Below are 20,058 nucleotides of genomic sequence, written 5' to 3' on the forward strand. Positions count from 1 at the left end.
CCACAATGTCTCTAGTTTTCTAGTAGTATTTTTTTTAATACAATGAGTTTTGATACCTCATGATACCACTGATCTCATATTAAGCCGCATCCACACTTGTTGCATTTCCACATATCGTATCATCGTTGTGTAGTAATGTGGACGGGAAAGAATTGCACTGTTGCACATCAAAATATGATACAAAGATACGCAATGGGTTTGAACCATCATTTGTCAGTCTTTTGCTATCACATCAAAGGAATGATACACAACGCATCTACCCTCGTGTGGACGGGAAGCATGGCATTGTTCCGTTTCACGTTCAGTCTTGTTGTAGAGATGACCATGAGCAGTATAGTTGTAGCTGATCATGTGTGACTGGCCATGATTGTGTCATTATATATACGATATATATATATATATATATATATATATATATATATATATATATATATATATACACATATATACACATATATATATGTATATATGTATGTATTTTTAGTGTGAAGAACTATCTAGGTACTAAAAATCATGGACTGGAGTAAGGAGGATGTCATATGTCTGATAGAATCTTAACAAAGGAGGGAAATTATTTGGGACCCAAAACATGTTCATCACTTCAATAAGCACCGTAAACAAGATGCATGGGAAGAAATTGCCAAGGAAATGGGATTAACGGCAGATGTGTGCAAGAAGAAGATGGAATATCTTTTGGCAGCCTTGAGGAGGGAGAAAATGAAAATGAAGAAGAGCACTGGTACTGGAAAAGGTAAATAAATAATACTGTATTCTTTATTTAACCATAATATATGAAGTCATCATACATATATACTAAATATTCTTCTTCTGCATATAAAGTGATGTATACAGCTCTCCATATATGGTACTCATATAGCCTGTATTCAAACCAATAACTAACAATGTGAAAAATATGAGTAACTAGGCTACATTTAGTGGGAAGTATTGACATACAATAAATGCCTATGTGAGTAATTGAATTAAATCAATGCCTCCAAATAATAGAAAAATGAACATATATATATATATATATATATATATATATATATATATATATATATATATATATATATCTGGCCTATATACTAAAGAAAAACATTCTACTCCGTTCCAACTTTTTTTTTTTTTTTTTTTTTTTTTTTTTTTGTCAGGAGCACATAAGGTTTACACTAGCTCATGGTATGCCTTTGAAAGTATGAAGTTCCTATGGGACAAGAACCAACCCAAACCAACACCGAGTACAGTAAGTAGTATTTAGTCCATTAAGAATTAATATTTCTTTATGCCAAACTACATAAAATTACATTACAAGGCATTGTGACAAAATAAGCTGTATTTAATTTTTATTTCTATTTATTTATTCTATCATTATTATTATTATATTTCTTTTAGTGAGTCGTCTGAACTTAACACAAGTCAGTCTGAATGTGTTTGAATATCATTGTTTATGTGCCGAAAACATAATGATATTCAAACTTATTCTGATCAGCTAATCAGCTGCAAGTTTGTTGCTGCAACTGATTCGTGGTGAGTGCAGACTCGCCACACTAAGAAGAAAACAAAAACTTTAGCAATTTAACCTGGGGGAGGTAACCTACGACAAAAAGACGCAAGCTGGATACTTTGTCAGCAGTTTTTCTTTTCTATGCGTACTTATTTTGCCACACTAATTTTCCTTCACTCAAGAAATAGTCAGCTATCTCCTCCTTCACATTTAGCAATGAAGCCTTTGTTTTGCATGCAACCCCTCTCAGGGGAAGAAGTGATCCCATCTCATGCATTGCTCCTCTCCAATTTCCATTTCTCACAACACTTGCCTCTTTGGAATCAAATGTTCCTGCTGGAGTGTAGAGTCAAGCTGAATCAGGTCTTCGGCACAAGAAGTTGTGTAGTATGGCAGTTGTCATCACAACACATGAAGCCTTTTCTGGTTCCAGTAGCAACGGTTTCCTCAGTACATGGAAAACAGAAGATGCCATGCTGAATACATTTTCAACTACTCTGTGAGCTCTACAAATACTGTATTTAAAAATTCTTTACTTTGATCCTTTGACATGGTAACCTGGATATGCTTTCATGAAGTTTTCACTCATAGGAAAAGCTTCATCTCCCACAAAGAAGAATGGTACAACTTCCTCCCTCTCGTTTAGAGGAGCAGGTTCATGCAGATTTAAAGCTTTTTCCTCCATTAGTTTGTACATCTACAAACATGAAGTTGTAGTTAGCATCAACTAAAGCATAAAGAACAATGCTGAAAAAACCTTTGTAGTTGATGTATTCACTGCCACTTGCAATGGGACACTGCAAAGTGATGTGCTTACCATCAATAGCCCCGACACAGTGCAGAAAGTTCCATATATTTTCAAAGTCTTTAGCCACTTCCAACCACACTTTTAGGGATCTGGAAAAGAAAACAGATGGTACAGTTTCACATTTTATGGATGTGGATAATTATGGATTTATGGATTTAATCTATGGATTTAATTTAAATTATGTGTTTTTATTAATAATTTTTATTTATTAATTTTTTAAAATAATTTTTATTAATAATTTAAATTATGGATTTAATTTATGGATAATTATGGATAATTATACTCAAGGATAATGTGGATGAAGGTACATACATACATACATATACCAAGGCTTTTTCCCCCTTACAAGAGAGGTAGCCAAAAAGGAAAAGGCATAAAATCATTCCCACCCATTCCATCCCTGAATACACTCCACACCCCTCCACCCTCCCTCTTATCTTAGCACCTCCTGGATGACGGGTCATTCCTGCACCTTGTCCACTGCCCTGGGTCAGAAGCAGTGTCGCAAGACACAGCACATCCACAGCAAGGCCGCTTCATTAAATCGGCGACCCCCCCTCTCCGTCCCCCCATGCATGAAAGGAGAAGACGGGGAGAAATCCCTTCGGGCTGCATCAAATTTTTGCTCACACATACTACCTCACCCCCCATCCCCCCGCCCATTCCACCTCATGCATCACAACATCATCCAAATACAACCATTCTCCATTCACCCCTGTCTTCTGTCCTCTCCCGTCCTTCCACAACAGACATTCCCCTCTTCCCCAAAGCCCCCTTCACCCCATCCATCCACCTCATCCTAGGACGTCCCCTCATGTTCACTCCCTCCTCATCTGCCTTCCATACCTCTTTTACTAGTCTTTCTTCACACATTCTTTCCATGTATCCAAACCATCCTAATACTCTTGCATCAACCCTATCTCCCAACTCCCTTTCCACCCCCGTTCTTCTCCTCACCTCCTCATTTCTCACTCTATCCAGCCTAGTAACCCCCATCATACTTCTCAGACACCTCATCTCAAACACATTCAAACTCCTTCTCTCTTCCTCTCTTATGTTCCATGTTTCTTCCCCATACAGAAGGTGAAACTGGGAAAGGAGATGTGGGTTTTTGTAAGTGCATATGGGCCTGGTAGTGAGAAGAGTGTAGAGGAAAGGGAGGCTTTTTGGATATATTTAAATGAGTGCATAGAGGGATTAGGGAGAAATGTCAATGTAATAGTACTGGGAGACCTTAATGCTAGGGTAGGAAATGAACCAATTGACGGAGTGGTTGGAAAATGTGGAGTTCCAGGAAAGAATTGTAGTGGAGAGTTGATGGTGTAGATGTGTCTAGAAAGAGAGTTGATGATAGCAAATACAGTGTTTCGGAAGAAAGTCAAGCATAAGTACACATGGGAGAGGGTGGTGAATGGGTGGTAGATAGAGCATTAATGGACTATGTAGTGGTAAATAGGAGTATAATAAGAAGAGTTAAGGATGTACATGTGCTAAGGGGAGAGGGTGGGGGAATATCAGATCATTTTTTGGTGGAAGGTAAGTTGAGAGTGGAGGATAGATGGAGAAAGAGGAAAAGGACAAAAGGTAGGGAGGTGCTTAGAGTTAACTCTTTAAATGAAAAGGAGGAGCACAAGAAGAAGCTGAGAGAGGAGTGGGAGGGAGTGAAGGATAGAGTAGAGCTAGGAATGGAGGAGGAATGGGGATGGTTCAGGGAGGGAGTCACAAAGTGTGCAAGGATGGTGTGTGGAACAAGAAGGACAGGAGGAAACAGAAAGAAGGGTAGTGAATGGTGGGATGAGGAAACAAAGAAGGTTGTAGAAGAGAAGAAGCAAGCTTTCACAGATTGGTTACAAAATAGGACGAGGGAGTCATATGAGAGGTACAAAGAAAAGAAAATAGAAGTAAAGCACAAGGTAAAGGAGGCAAAGAGGAGAGCAGATGTGAAATGGGGTAAGAGTATGACAGAAAATTTTGAAAGTAATAAAAAGATGTTTTGGAAAGAAATTAAGAGAGGAAGAGGAGGCGAGTCAAGTAGAGAAGAAAAGGTAAAAGGTGCAGATGGAGAGTTGATAATGGAAGAGAAGGCAGTAAGGGGAAGATGGGCAGAATATTTTAGGGAGTTGCTTAATGTGAAGGAGGATAGGGAAGGAAAGATAGTTGCAGTGGGAAATGCTAAGAAAATGACCGTGATGAGTGAGGAAAATGGAGGAGAACTAAGGAAGGATCAAGTGAAGGCAGTTGTTAATATGATGAAAACAGGTAAGGCACCTGGTCTGGATGGATGCCATGCAGAATGTCTAAAAAAAGGAGGTACAGTGATGGTGGACTGGCTGGTGAGGTTATTTAATGTTTGCTGGAGAGAGTGTAGAGTGCCGGAGGACTGGAGGAGTGCATGTATAGTTCCACTTTACAAGGGAAAAGGCGACAAGTGTGAGTGTAGTAGTTTCAGAGGGATTAGCTTGTTAAGTGTAGTTAGGCAGGCTTATGGGAGGGTCTTGATTGAGAGGATTAGGAGAGGAACAGAGGGAGTAATTGGTGAGGAATAGTATGGATTTAGGATGGGTAGAGGTTGTGTAGATCAGATTTTTGTGGTAAGACAGATATGTGAGAAAGCTATAGGAAAGGGGAAGGATTTTTTTTGCCTTTTATGGATCTGGAAATGGCTTACGACAGGGTAGACAGGAAGGCACTATGGGAAGTTTTGCTGACGGTCAACTTGAATATTCAAATGAAGGAATGTGTAATATCTTAAATAATTATTTTAGCTTGGTATTCGTAAATGAAACACCAAAGGGAACTCCAAACTGAAACCTGTGAAAAGTCTAGGGTAAACTTACTATGGTAAATATAACAAAAGAAAAAATTAAAAGGTGTATAGATAAACTCAAAGTTAATAAAACACCAGGGCCTGACAGTTGGCATCCAAGAATCTTAAAGGAAATGAAAAATGAGATTGTTGTTCCATTAGAAATTATTTTCAAGAAATCCATCATATCTGGAGATGTCCCAAGAGAATAGAAGCTAGCTAGCATTACTCCCATATTCAAAAAAGGTGACAAAAAGAAGCCAAATAACTATAGGCCTATAAGTTTGACTTCAATTGTAGGAAAAATAATGGAAACCATCATCAGAGATGCTATCGAACATCATTTAGAAAGTAACCGTTTGATAAATGATAGCCAGCATGGTTTCAGACGGAAACGTTCTTCCATGACTAACTTACTCGAATTGTACAACACAGTTATCTTGAATTATGACAAAAGAAACAATATAGATTTAATATATCTAGACTTTGCAAAAGCTTTTGATACCGTCCCACATGAAGACTATTTACTAAATTAGCTTTACACGGAATAAGTGGTAGCCTATTAAGTTGGACTAGTAATTGGTTGAATGGTCGAAAACAGAGAGTTGTTTTGAATGGAAAAACTTCTAGATGGAAAAATGTTACAAGTGGAGTTCCTCAGGGTTCCATTCTTGGGCCACTTCTATTCATAGTATATATAAATGATATAGACCATGGACTAAAATCTACTGTTTCCAAATTTGCTGATGATACAAAACTGTGCGGAGTGGCAAATGATCACTTAAATCAATTAGATATTCAAGAAGATTTAGATCAATTACAGCAATGGTCTGAAAAGTGGCTAATGAAATTTAACACAAGTAAATGCAAAGTAATGCACATAGGTAAAAATAACAGTAAGTACAATTACAAGTTATTTGGAAATTCATTAACAAAAGTGGATAGTGAAAAAGATCTCGGCATAATTATCAGTAATGACCTCAAATCATCCAAGCAGTGTATTTCAGCCTTTGAGAAAGCAAATAAGATTCTAGGACTGATTGCGCGATCTTTTGATTTCAAAAGTCCATCACTCATTAACAAGCTATATAAATCGTTAGTTCGTCCACATTTAGAATATGCTGTTTCCGCATGGTCACCGAATCTCATTAAAGACATTGACAGACTGGAAAAAGTACAACGGCGAGCCACAAAACTGATTCCAAATATCAAAAATAAATCATACAAAAATCAACTTAAACATATGGATCTGTTTTCCCTAAAAAAGCGTAGACTCAGAGGTGACTTGATACAGGTCTTTAAAATTCTAAAGGGAATTGACAACATCAAAAGTGACAAAATTTTCACATTGAGTGAGAATCAGACAAGAAACAATGGTCTCAAACTGTCCGGAAATAGATTCAATTTGGAAGTAGGTAGAAACAACTTTGCCAACCGTATAGTTAATGAATGAAATAAACTTCCTGCACAAGTAGTGCCATGTAGTTCAGTTCGAAGCTTTAAGAATCATTTAGATAAACACCTAAGCAAGATGCTGTAATGATTATAACTTATTTTATATTGTTTTTGTTTTGTTATCATTTGTCTGCTTGATTCTCATTTATTATTAGTTATATATCAATTTATTATTATTTACTATTTAACCTGTTTGTTTATTATTTAACTATACCTATGCATTTATGTATTTTATTTGTTATTTACATTATTATAGTTTTTATTTATTATTTTATTACAGTATTATGATTTTTTTTTTTTGCATCCGACCTAGATATGGATCAAAAGGTCTCCTGTCGGCATGCTCCCCCTTTGTAATCCTTTGTAAGGAGGAAAGCTTTTAGGAGCTGTCAAGGGATTTTATGAGAGTAGTAGAGCATGTGTCAGGATAAGAAATGGAGAGAGTGAGTGGTTCAAGGTAAAGGTGGGACTTCACCAGGGATGCGTTATGTCGCCCTGGCTGTTCAAGTTGTACATGGATGGGGTGGTGCGAGAGGTAAATGCAAGGGTGGTGGGTCAGGGATTGGAGATGGTTAAAGAAAATGGAGAAAAGTGGGAGGTGAGCCAGCTGTTGTTTGCGGACAACACTGCGCTTGTGGCAGGATCAGAGGAGGGATTGAGGAAGTTGGTGACAGAGTTTGGGAGAGTGTGTGAAAGAAGAAAGCTGAAGATAAATGTGGGTAAAAGTAAGGTGATGAGATGTACAAGGGGTGAAAGTGGCAGTAGACTGGAAGTGAGCATTAAGGGAGAGCGGCTGGAGGAAGTGGATAGTTTTAGATACTTGGGTGCAAATGTGGCAGGAAAAGGTGGAGTGGGGGTGGAGGTAGAATGTAGATTGAGAGAAGAGTAAATGTCTTGGTGGATTAAAAAGTGTAATGAGGAATAGACATTTGGGAATGAATATTAAGAGGAGACTGTATGAAGGAGTGATTGTGCCAACAGCACTGTATGGAGCAGAAACATGGAACATAAGAGAGAAGGAGTTTGAACGTGTTTGAGATGAGGTGTCTGAGAAGTATGATGGGGGTTACTAGGCTAGATAGAGAGAGAAATAAGGAGGTGAGGAGGAGAACAGGGGTGGAAAGGGAGCTGGGAGATAGGGTTGATGAAAGAGTATTAGGATGGTTTGGGCACATGGAAAGAATGAGTGAAGAAAGACTAGTAAAAGAGGTATGGAAGGCAGATGTGGAGGGAGTGAACATGAGGGAACGTCCTAAGATGAGATGGATGGGGTGAAGGGGGCTTTGGGGAAGAGGGGAATGTCTGTTGAGGAAGGACGGGAGAGGACAGAAGACGGGTGAATGGAGAATGGTTGTATATGGATGATGATGTGATGCATGAGGTGGAATGGGTGGGGGGATGGTGGGTGAGAGAGTGTGTGTGAGCAAAATTTGATGCAGCCCGAAGGGATTTCTCCCCGTCTTCTCCTTTCATGCATGGGGGAACGGAGAGGGGGGGTCGCCGATTTAATGAAGCGGCCTTGCTGTGGATGTGCTGTGACTTGTGACACTGCTTCTGACCCAGGGCAGTGGACAAGGTGCAGGGATGACCCGTCATCCAGGAGGTGCTACGGTGGGAGGGAGGGTGGAGGGGAGTGGAGTGTATTTCGGGATGGAATGGGTGTGAATGATATTATGCCTTTTTTTTTTTTTTTTTTTTTTTTTTTTTTTTTTTTTTTTTTTTTTTTTTTTTTTTTTTTTTTTTTTTTTTTTTTTTTTTCCTACCTCCCTTGTAAGGGGGAAAAAACCTTGGTATATATATATGTGTGTGTATATATATATATATATATATATATAGGTATTTATTCATTTATTTGTTTATTCTCTCTCTCAGATCCAGACCACAACAAGTGAAGCAGCAGAGGAACCAACACAAATGCCAGTAGAAGGTGAGGAACGGAACACAGGTTTGGTGTCATCACAGGAAAGAAAACCTGAAACAAGCCACCCTAAGTTGCCCACACCCAAAATTAAGAAGCCAAAGACATCAGGTGACCAACGTCTTGATAAGGCTTTTGAGTTACTCACGGCCACAGCTAACCAAGTTAATGATGAAAACCATCATTTTGGTAACTTGGTTGCTTCTAAATTGCGTAGGTATGATGAGAGGGTACGCAGTTTGATTCAAAATGACATTCTGAACGTATTTGTTAGAGCTGACAGAGGCTGTTACAACACTGACCATCCTTTCCCTGGCAACGTAGTTGGAGGTCCACATACAACCCATCCAGTAGGCTTCCCACCCAACTTTGGCCAGTATCATACTTATTCAGTCTCACCTCAGAGTCATGATTCTAGAACATCTACTCCACCTGCATTGCAACCATCACCTTCCCCCAGTACTTGTTCGGTAGCAGATGATTTTAACATAGAGGAACTAGTATACTGTAATTAATTTAATTTTTTCACATGTGGGCCTTACACTTCGAATGAGGATATAGATATCTTCTATTATTGAATAACAACTTTACTTTGTTTTTACTTCATTGTGCCCCATCTTCAAAATACATGACATTGATGTGTCAAGTTCCTTCTTGAGAGATGTACTGTTAAATAGAAAATACAGTAAAACATTCCTGTTTCTTTCATTTATTCCTGCACAGACCAACAGAATATACTGTCTTACGATTAATTATATGATTTATAAAATCAGTAATTCCCATTTTCCTGCTATTGTGATCTGTTTTTAGTAAGTATACGGACAAGACAGACTCGTTGAAGAAATAGTGTACATAATTGTGATCTGTTCAGCACACCTTTCCTTGTACTAATACATGTTTGTATGTGTACGAGAGAAACATACATCGATTCTAGTATGAGTGGCACATTCAGGTCAATGGTTATTATACATCAGTTGTTCATATGACATTTTATAGATGATTTACCTTAATGTAGTCATACAGTGTTTCCACAATGGCATCACACACTTCGGGAATGATCTTGCTAATCACCTGCTTGGAGATTTTGAAGAGATACTGCAGGCTGGTGTATGAGTCACCAGTGGCCAGAAAGTGTAATGTTACTGCTAGCCTTTCCTGGATGGGAGTTGCTTTCCAAAATGTTGTGTCTTTTTGGCAATTTTCAATACAACTGCAGCAAACAGAAACTCAAAATCAGTGGGGCATCCTTATAAAGTTTTTATAGAGTCCACTCACGTGTTGGAATTTTAAGTCAGCCAACATAGTTGTTCCATTGCACATCTCCCTTCTTTCATAAGCGGCCCATACACGATCAATTATATTGTGTAATTTCATTGTCAATACTCTGAATTGACAATTAAATTGACCGTGTATGGGTGATATATCGCCCATACACGGTCAATTTAATTGTCAATTCAGAGCATTGACAATGAAATTGCGCAATATAATTGATCGTGTATGGGCTGCTATAGAGTTTAGAAATCCACCAACTCCGTGACTTTCTTTTCCTTTTACTGACAAGATATTCATGAATACAAATATACGTGGCCGCAGCCAACTGCACATTTGCACTCATGGTAAGTGGTCAGGAAGAAACTGGATCATACTGTTGCACCATGGAATGATTATACAGCAGGCGAATACGCAACAAGTGGGTACAATACCCTGTTGCACCATATCATATCACTAGGTACACAACGATGATACGATATGTGGAAATGCAACAAGTGTGAATGCGGCTTTAGATCACCTCATATCATGTTTATTTTTTAATATAAATAAATTCTGATTATTGTAATGTGTTTGCCATCCAAATTTATGGTTGAATTCAGAAATTATAAAAAGAAAAAAAAAAAAAATTGAATTATGGGAGATAATGGGTAAGTAACTTTAATATGAAATTACAAGTGTCAGAAGCATTTTGAATGCTACTGTATGTTATGTGTAGATTTTCCTAGTCTGATCATAGTTTTAATTGGGAAAAATTGAAATGGACATGTTTTATGGGGGAGGAAAGGGTGATGGTTGTCCTCTCCCATGCTAAGCCACTTCATTTTGCATGTAACAACTGATATGTGAAAGAACAATGAAATAATTCACTCGAATATAGAAATGTACAGAACAGACCAGAAGAAATTCCTTCGGGCTGTGTCAGTTTATCATCCAATCATAACCACTCTCCATTCACAGCTATCTTTGCCCCCCACCCTCCCACTGCTCAACAGGCATTCCTCTTGCATCAAGTGCTTCCTTCATCCTGTCCATCCACCTCTGTCTTTGTTTTTCCCTCAAGTTCCATCCACTTCTGCTTTCCACAGTCTATAGTCTTAAGCCATACCAGCACTCTTTGATCAACCTTAATTGCCACACATTTCTTTCCATCCCCACTCTTTGCCACATTTCTTTATTTCTCACTATCCATAGCACCCACTTTCACCTAAAAACATGCACATTCTCCATTCCTACACTCATATGAGCTCTACTACCTTAGTAAAAACAAACAAATGCCCTCACTAGTTTTCCTGTTACCCATACACCTGCAACTCATTCCATAATGCCTATATTGAAGTGAAATCTTAAAGTTATTTACTTATATTTATTATGATTATAAATTGAACTGCCATGGTGACATGACACATCTCTGATGAAGTCCCACCTTTAACTCAAACCACTCTCTCTATTTCTAATTCTAACTCCACTTCTCTCATAAAAACTCTTGACCTAATTTGTACATAGATTTATGAAATTTATACATGGATTGGGTGGTGTGAGAGGTTAGTGCAAGGGTAATGGACTGCAGGGATTGAAGGTGGTTGAAGACTGGAGAAAAATGGGAGATAAGCCAGTTGTTGTTTGCTGATGACACTGTGCTTGTGGGAGGATCAGAGGAGGGATTAGGGAAGCTTGTAGCAGAGTTTGGGAGGGTGTGAGGGAAGGAAGTTGAAGATAAATGTGGGTAAAAGTAAGGTGATGAGATGTGGAAGTGGAGAGGATGGCAGCAAATTTGAAGTGAGTATTAAGGGAGGGAAACTGGAGGAAGTGTATAGCTTTGGATACTTGGGTGTGAATGTGGCAGAAAAGGGAGGAGTGGAGGTAGAATGTAGATTGAAAGAAGCAAGTAAATGCTTTGGGGGAATTGAAAGGTATAATGAGAAATAGACATTTGGGTATGGATGCTGAGAGGAGATTGTATGAAGGATTATGCTGACAGCACTGTAGGGGGCAGAAGCATGGATGGGTTAGGCTGCATTTATACCAAGTGAATCAAATATTCAATTCGTGAAGAATCAGCATGATTCATGAATCATGTTAATTGGACACACTAGTTTCAATGTAACCATTTACACCAGGCAAATTGGGTCAATTTAAATAATGCCGATTCAAAGTAAATGATTGGTTTGGACCCATTTTTCATCAGTCAAGGCAAGTCAGCCGAGGAGTAAGCACCATGCTAGTGGACGTCCTCATCAATTTAGTACGAGAACGACGTGCTATATATGATCCTAGTGATCCTGTGCACCGAGATCGGGATGCTATTGCTGCTTTATGGAAGGATATTGCCACAGAAATGAAATGCAAAGGTGAGTTAAACAGTTTTTATTTACTTATTATCCCTGTACTACAGTCGAAGTTACATGTACTGAACCATAAAAGGAATTGCTGTACCCTACAAATTACTAGACAATATTATTCTGCATCCTATAGTTGGATACCTTTCTAGAGTTACAGGTCCTTTCAAGGGTAAGGCTTCATTATATGTAACTTTTAAAGGGAAAGTTTCATCTCCCATGAGATAGAATGGTACTTTGACATCAGTATAAAGTATTTCACTAGGCTGTGGGATACCTAAATGACCAGAGAGGAATGACCTACCCATATTAGAGTAACTGAAAACTGTACTGTCACTGTTTCGCACATATGCCCCAACATTAATCAGAGTAAAATAGCACTTGGCATCAGCAATAGCCATTAGTACAATAGAGTGATACCCATTGTAATTATGGAAGAGTGAGCCTGCAGTAGGTGGGCATTTCATCCAACAGTGCTTGCTGTCGACACTTTCGATACAGTTTGGAACACTGCATCTATCGAAAAATGCTCTTGCTATCTCTTTCCACTGTAGATGATCAGGTACTGGCATATACTGTGGCTCTAATACTTCCCATATGGCATAACTTGTTTCCTTGACAATCCTATGCACTATAGTTTTCCCAATGCAAAACTGGAACCCAAGGGAAGCAAACTACTCTCTGGTAGCAACATGTCTGGAATAGAGAAAAAGAAAAACCTTCCATGAATAGGCTTTCTATTTCTATTTCTGTTATTTTTTATCATCATTGCTGTTGCCATTAAAGTAATAATAACTATTAATAACATTCATTATTATAATAAACACTTTTTATTTCTTTCACAGAATCCGATTGCAAGGACAAGTGGCATCAATTAAGGAGCAACTTTATGAGAGAAAAGAGGAAGATTACTACTCAACCATCTGGATCAGCTAACATCAAAACAAAGAAATGGGTATTCTACGATGCTATGGCATTCCTCATACCCCATGTGACACCACGAGCAACATCTTCTAATGTACCACCACTACCTGATGAGGACAACAGTTATGATATAGATGATGCTGCACCTGATGATAAATCATCAACCACTAATATCACGGATGCACCTGATATTGCGCGTTCTCAAAAAACAACAACCAATGTAGACGTCTGTGAATGGGGAAGTAGGCCTACACCTGCTGTCGACAAGCCATCATCTACAGCAAAGAAGCCTAATGCCAACAAGAGACGTCACTGCGAGCTTCCAAGTGAAGTAGATGAGCAAATCATGGGGGAGTTGCAAAAGTTGCGAGAACAAGTAGTTTATAAAAATGAAAATGAACTTGACCCAGATCGCCAGTTCCTATTAAGTCTTCTACCTCTTATGAAACAACTGTCGCCCGTTGACAGTATTGACATTAAAATAGAAATACACCAGGCCTTTCGAAGGAAACTCATTAAGGACCAAAACTCCAGCTACAGTTACTGGACTGACCAACACCCACCTCATACACCGTCTCCATATGCTAGTGATAGTAATTCTGAGTACACTTATTTGTGAAAGGTATCCTTAAACTAGGAGAACATAACAGTTACTGTATTCATAACCAGGAATAAAGCATGTCTACATATTATTTTTGTATTACAGCTGCCTGAAACACCAGACCAATCTACCAGTAGACTTTTTTTTAATGAACACACTTACCATAGGAAAATGGCCAGCCTTTCTTCAGGTTGATCTGCAAGTTGGTAATTGGTATTCTGCTTCTAAATGGAGAACCCAATCAACTCCACCAACATCTTAAATTGTTCTGTGGTTATCCTAAAGAAATTATAAAAATTTGGATTATTGACCAAATCTGGGAACAAATGTCCAGAGTTCCCAAATTCAGGTCTTCTGGAATTAATTACATGCACCCACATTCATTGCCTATGCTTCCTCAGCCACAGTAACACTGCTATTTCTGCAACAGCCAATACGTCCATACTCTTTGAAGGTTGCCTTGGTACTGAATGATGTGTTCAGACTTAGTCAGTTGGAACAATGCTGATTCAAAATAAGTCAAATAATTCTTCATTAATTGAATTGATTCGATTCACTTGGTGTAAATGCAGCTTAAGAGAGAAAGTGTTGAAATGTGTTCGAGATGAAATGCCTGAGAAGTGTGGTGGGGGTTGCTAGGCTGGATAGAGTGAGAGGCGAGGAGGTAGGGAGGAGAGTGTGATGGAAATGAAGTTGGGAGATAGGGTTCATGAAAGAAAATTGGGACAGTTTGGACACGTGGAAAAAATGAGTTAAGATAGATTAGTAAAAGACCTGTGGAGGTCAAAGGTGGAGGGGGTGGACATGGGGTAGGGCAAGTGAAGATGGTATGGATGGGGTAAAAGGGCCATTGGGGAAGAGGGGAATGTCTATTGAGGAAGGAAGGAATAAGACGGAAGATAATGGTGAGTGGAGAATGGTTGTGTATGGATGATACTGTGATGCATGGAAGGGGTATTGATATAAACAAAACTTTATTGATTATTGACATAAAAAGAAGCATCAACAGGAACAACATATCACAATTTCAGTGGGGAAAATATAATTTCACCTTAGCTCTATTTAGATTGGGACATGCTGTGTTTATTGAGTGACTGAAATGATAAAATAGAGTCATTTCACATTAATGGTCAGTACACAAAATGGAGAATGAATGAGAAAGACAAAAATATAGAGAACCAACAAAGAGATGTCTGGATGTAAGCAGGGTGGAATCACCGTTGGGGGTCATACCTAAGAAGACTTGCAATATGGAAACCCTGAAATTGACTCTAAGGTTTGAAAATAATGTTCTTTTCAGGGTTTATTAAAGAAAGTGGAATACTAGGTAGAGGTTTATAATTGGAAAGAGAATCAAGGTATAAAAATATCCTAAGAAATCAGGAGATTACAGAATTGATCAATGAAACTATAGATCTGTAAGCTGAATACAGGGACAGAGAGGTGAACCAGCTGAAAAGACAATGCTGAAACTAACAGAGCTTAATGATCAAAAAAAGGAATTAAACATAGTCAAAAATGAGGCTTTGAAAAAAGAAGTAAAAGAACAAATACGAGGGGTGATCAAGAAAGTTGGAGAAACAGTAAAAGGTACAGATCTCCAAGAATTAAAAATTAATGGAAAGTGGAACAAGAAAACCAAAAAGTAACTTTTAAAGAAATAGTACAGCAACAAGTGGAAGAAAATGCTAAAGAAACAGTAATTAAGGAGAAAGAGAATTGGTTCAGGGACACAATGGATAAAAAAAAATGGCATAGTAGTTTATGGTAATACAGAAAAACAATGTAGCTAGATACCTAAGAGAAAAAGAAAGAAATTGCAAAAGAAATTCTGAAAGAAGCTAGAGGAGGGACAAGTAATGGAAAAAGAAATACAAGTACATAGGATAGGACAATACTCTAAAGAAAAAAATAAACCCCTAAAAATTAAACTAAGGTCTCAAATGATAGCAGAAGTACTATCAAAAATGGCATAGTTGGCAAAAAGTGAAAATTACAAAAATGTATGGATAAAAAAAGAAAGCGATGAGGAAAAAGAGAGGGAAAAGACACTAAGAAATGAAAAGAAAAAGAAAAGAAAAACAGAGACTGAAAAGAACAAGTTTTTTGGAGAGTACTAGACCTCAGGCTGAGAAAATGGTACAGATTGACCTCTCATTAACGCACACCGCATTACCGGATATCGGATGCAACGGACAAAATCCGCTGGTCTGGTCCGACAGTCTAAATTTCACAGGTAGGGTGAATGCATCTGTTAGTTCGGCATTTGTCCGCTGAGTGGCTGATAGCGTGATGGTGTGCACTTTGTTTTGTTTACTAGTTAACAAGATTGTGATCAGTGTGGATGTTTGGACGTTTATTAGCTGTGTTTGTGGTGTTTTTGGTACTGTTGTTTAGTGCTGTGCAATCACTATGGAGGAGATCGCTGAAGCTGTTCTCGCTGGCAACGAGCAGGAGGGAGCGAGTGGCAGTGAGGAGGAGGTAGTGGCGGTTAAACCCAAGATGTCAGAGGTGCGCCAGGCTATTGACACACTCATAACTTACGTTGATCTCTGCTAACGGTGACATTCAGGCTTATTATGAACATTTGCGCACTTTAAGAGAATTATTGATTCGTGAACAGTATCAGAAAGGGAAACATTAATATGTATGTTCATATACTATGATTTTATTGAACTTAAGAGGTGATCTCCCCCCAATACACATACACACAAAAACCACTCCAAATCAATGGATTATTCACATCAACGGACACTGTTACCCCCCTTTTAGTCCGTTAATGAGAGGTCAGTCTGTATATAAAAAAAGGAGACAATAAACAAAAAAGGAGAAAGGAAAAAAATAAAAAATAATACCAACATAGATGGCATGATTTCAGGACTAAACAAATTGAATGACTGGCAGAAAACTCAGCCACCATCATGCCAAAACCTTGACAAGTCCATACCATTCATTCTAATAGGAATGTCACAACAGGCAGTTGGTTTACTTCAGTGTCTCTTGTGTCTGACCTTCAAAAAAATGTGGCATGAGCCTAGTGGGCTCATTGAGGGTTAACAGGTGAAAGAGAAAACAACTCTCGAGTTGGGGTCAAGGGCATTCCTACTTACAAAGGATATGATTTACATGCCTGCCACTTCTAAGACTACGAAGATAATGCTCTTGGTGTCATTCTATGCACACACAGCCAACTCTGGGGTAGAAAGGGATGCCAGAAATTATTGAATTTTATGATTCACCCAATGGTGGTGTTGACTCCTATAACCAGATGTGTGCTATTTACTTATGACCAAATGACCAGAATATGGCTGATTATGCCATACTGAAAGGTACTATGATAAATTCGTGGATTATGTACACTAATAATATGAGGACAAGTGGCAAAACTGAGATCAGGCAGCTGACAGGAATTTAAAGCCATGGGCACAGGAGAGGGTAAACACTTCCATTCTATCAATACCCTTGAAAACACTCATCACTGACCCCTGTTACCTCCTTTCACCAGACAGTACTACCAGCACAACAGGGCCAGAGGTTGCAGAAAATCATTATCCTCCACTCTGCTGCAAGAATTATCCATCAAATAAAGACAGAAAGACATGCACTAGGTGCCACAGGTGTCAACAGCTTGTCTGCCAGTGCCACCTTTGTTCTCTGTTTCAAGTGTAAGGAGTTAGCCTAATTTTAGGTTTGGAAGTTAAGGTTACTTTAATTATATGTAACTAGGGGCATATACATACATAAAAACATATACCAAAGGCTTTTTCCCCCTTATATGGGGGGTAGCTAAAGTCAAAAGGCATACACTTCCACCCATTTCATCCCTACCCACTCCACTCCCATTTGCCACCCTCCCTCCCTCTTTTCTTGGCTCCTCCTGGATGAAAGGTCATCCCTGCATCATGCCCAGTGCCCTGGGTCAGAAGCAATAGAGCAAGGCTGCTTCATTTAATTGGCAGCCCCCTTTCTCCATCCCCTCATGCAGAAAAAGAGAAAATGGGGAGAAATCCTTTCGGGCTGCATCAAAACACCGTTCACACACAACTACTCCCCCCACCCTATTTTCCACACCCACTCCCTACCATATATCACAGCAGCATCCATACACAACCATTCTCTACACACTAGGGGCATATTACTTGGAAAAAGGTTATTTTTGCAAATACAGTATGTAGATTTTTTACTTTAAAAATATGAACCCTTTTTGTTCACCAGTATCACAGTGAGTGAATGTACCAAAGGCTTGTGGCTGCCACAAGAGATTGTCCAGGGACCTGTAAAACTAAAGCAAAAGATAAATGTGTTATCCTGATAAGATTGTTAGAATTTAATTATGTTTTGTAATTGTTCATGTTTTTCTTTGGCTACTCCTGATATGTTTACTTTGGAGTTATTTAGGAGCTTTGGATTAAGCCCGCTTGATATCTGGCCACACACAATATCCGTGAGGGTCTGTGGCCCTATTAGTACGGGTATGCAGAATTTAACTATGTAGGAAATTGTTACTCAGTGGTGCTCCTGACGTTACCAGAGTTTGGTACACAGATGTTTTTTCTCTCAGTTGTTTGCTCACATGTTCTACCAGAGGGTATCATCGAATGTTGCTGTGGTCCCAACCAACCTGGCCATCAGTGAAGACGAGAGCCAAGAGGATGATGATGATGTGGCGGACCCCACCTTTATCCCACCCCCCCACGATGAGGACATGCCAGGCCCTTCTGATGAGGGCCCTAGCTCTTCCAAGAGGAATTGCGTGAGATGTACTATGCAGGTTGTTGAGGACGACAACAAGGAGGTAGAGGAGGAAGGTGACAGTGACGAAGAAGATGCAGACCAGTCACAAGCCAAGAAGGGGTGTAAGAAGAAGAAACCCAAGCCGACCATCTGGAAAAAGGTTGACATCCACAACCCACCCCTGCCTGAGTACAAACACACTCTCTCTGACTTCGTTGAAACTCCATTCCAGTACTTCAGCAAGTACTTCAGTTCACAATTCATTGACCACATCACCTATCAAACCAACCTGTATGCCACTCAAAAGGACATCAACACCACCTTCAAGACCATATTAGATGAGGTGATGAACTTCGTATCTATCCTCATATACATGGGGATTGTTGAGCTGCCTGCTGTCAGTGACTACTGGGCTATGGAGACAAGGATTCTGCAATTTGCTGACCTCATGTCTTCAAAGAGGTTCATGCTTATGAAGAGGCTGGTGCACTTCATTGACAACTCTCAGATCCATGGCAGCATCAACAGATTCTACAAAGTACGGCCACTTCAGTTTCCTCAACACTTCCTTCAGGAGTGAACCACAGACCCCCAAGCAATCTGTGGATGAGGTCATGGTAGCCTATAAAGGTAAGACAGCAGGAAATTTGAGGCAATATCTCAAGATCAAGCCAGACAAATGGGGTTTTAAGATATTTTGTTGGGCTTCTGAGGATGGTTTCATTCATGACATGATGCTGTATCAGGGGAGAACTACACTGCAAGCTCATGGCATTCCCCTGACCCCTGAACAGGAAGTCATGAGTGTGACAAGCCAGATAGTGGTAGTCTTGGCCAGCACCATGTCATGCTCTATAACAACAGCCATATTTGGAGATAATTATTTCACAAGCCTGGAGATTGTGCGTTACCTCAAGGACAAGGACTGCAGGTATACAGGGACAGCTAGGGAGACCCGAATTGGCAAGCCTCCACTGAAGACAGTCAAAGAGATGGAGAAAAAACTTTCCCTTGTACCTTAGACTACACCACCAGTGACAATGGGATCCTGGTGGTCAGGTGGAAGGACAACAAGGTGGTTACTCTCCTGTCAAATGACGTGAGGGTGGAGCCTAAGTCTGTTGTCAGCCGGTTCTCCAATGAAATAAAGGAGGAGGAGGAAGTAAGCTGCCCTGCAATTATCAAGAACTACAATGCCAATATGGGGGGCATTGACAAAAGTGATGTTTGTCCACCTGTACAAGACCCCAATAAAATTGAAGAGGTGGTACTTGCGCATGTTTGTGTGCACCATTGATGTGAGTCTAACCAATGCCTGGGTGATGTACAAAAGGGACTGTAAGGCTCTTGCTGTGGAAGATAGTCTTTCACTCAAACACTTCAGAATCCAGGTCTTGAGGGGTGCCAGCTGTCAGAAGCCTCAATCAAAGCACTCACAGAGACACTCAGACTTTCCAGTCTTGAACACCACTGCTGACATCCCTGCACCAGTATGAGGACACCGCAACCACATCCCAGACATCTCTGTGCAGTTTGATCTGACCCTGTTCCATGCCCCAGTCTACAGCAGCCGCCAAACCTGCAAGTACTGCAGCAGGAAGGGGTACATCCTGAGGTCAAACGTGGTTTGTCAGGTCTGCAAGGTCCACCTCTGCTTGAATGCAGACAGGAACTGTTTCATAATGTACTACCAGCAAGTT

At 39.5% G+C, this 20,058-nt stretch overlaps 2 protein-coding genes and 1 pseudogene across 4 annotated transcripts in view; 1 reads left to right on the top strand and 2 right to left on the bottom strand.

The window, feature by feature from the left end:
- Positions 1 to 451: 451 nt before the first annotated feature.
- LOC143020357 (uncharacterized) lies at positions 452 to 9,182 on the top strand. Of its 2 annotated transcripts, XM_076176727.1 has the most exons (4): positions 452 to 751; positions 1,152 to 1,243; positions 8,446 to 8,708; positions 8,816 to 9,182. In XM_076176727.1, the coding sequence occupies exons 1-4, from the start codon at positions 649 to 651 to the stop codon at positions 8,901 to 8,903; spliced, it is 546 nt and encodes a 181-aa protein (XP_076032842.1). In that variant the 5' UTR covers positions 452 to 648; the 3' UTR covers positions 8,904 to 9,182. The 2 variants fall into 2 exon arrangements, with proteins under 2 accessions (XP_076032842.1, XP_076032840.1); XM_076176725.1 differs by having other exon boundaries at positions 458 to 751; positions 8,446 to 9,182.
- Positions 1,554 to 20,058, bottom strand: part of LOC143020359 (uncharacterized) — a 203,972-nt gene continuing 185,467 nt past the window's right edge. Inside the window, exons 2-3 of one of the 2 annotated variants that reach the window (XR_012965897.1) lie at positions 2,322 to 2,401; positions 1,554 to 1,950 (exon numbers count right to left, since the gene is read on the bottom strand). Coding sequence is in view for 1 of the 2 variants with exons in the window: in XM_076176729.1 (XP_076032844.1) it covers positions 2,372 to 2,401 (30 nt within the window). In the remaining variant the exon portion in view is untranslated. Of the gene's footprint in view, positions 2,402 to 20,058 lie in introns of both variants that reach the window. The other variant, XM_076176729.1, reaches the window with a different exon arrangement.
- LOC143020096 (uncharacterized) lies at positions 9,201 to 16,192 on the bottom strand (annotated as a pseudogene).

This window comes from Oratosquilla oratoria, chromosome 39 (assembly GCF_046742065.1).
Source record: "Oratosquilla oratoria isolate Oo_2021 chromosome 39, ASM4674206v1, whole genome shotgun sequence".
NCBI classification, from domain to species: Eukaryota; Metazoa; Arthropoda; class Malacostraca; order Stomatopoda; family Squillidae; genus Oratosquilla; species Oratosquilla oratoria.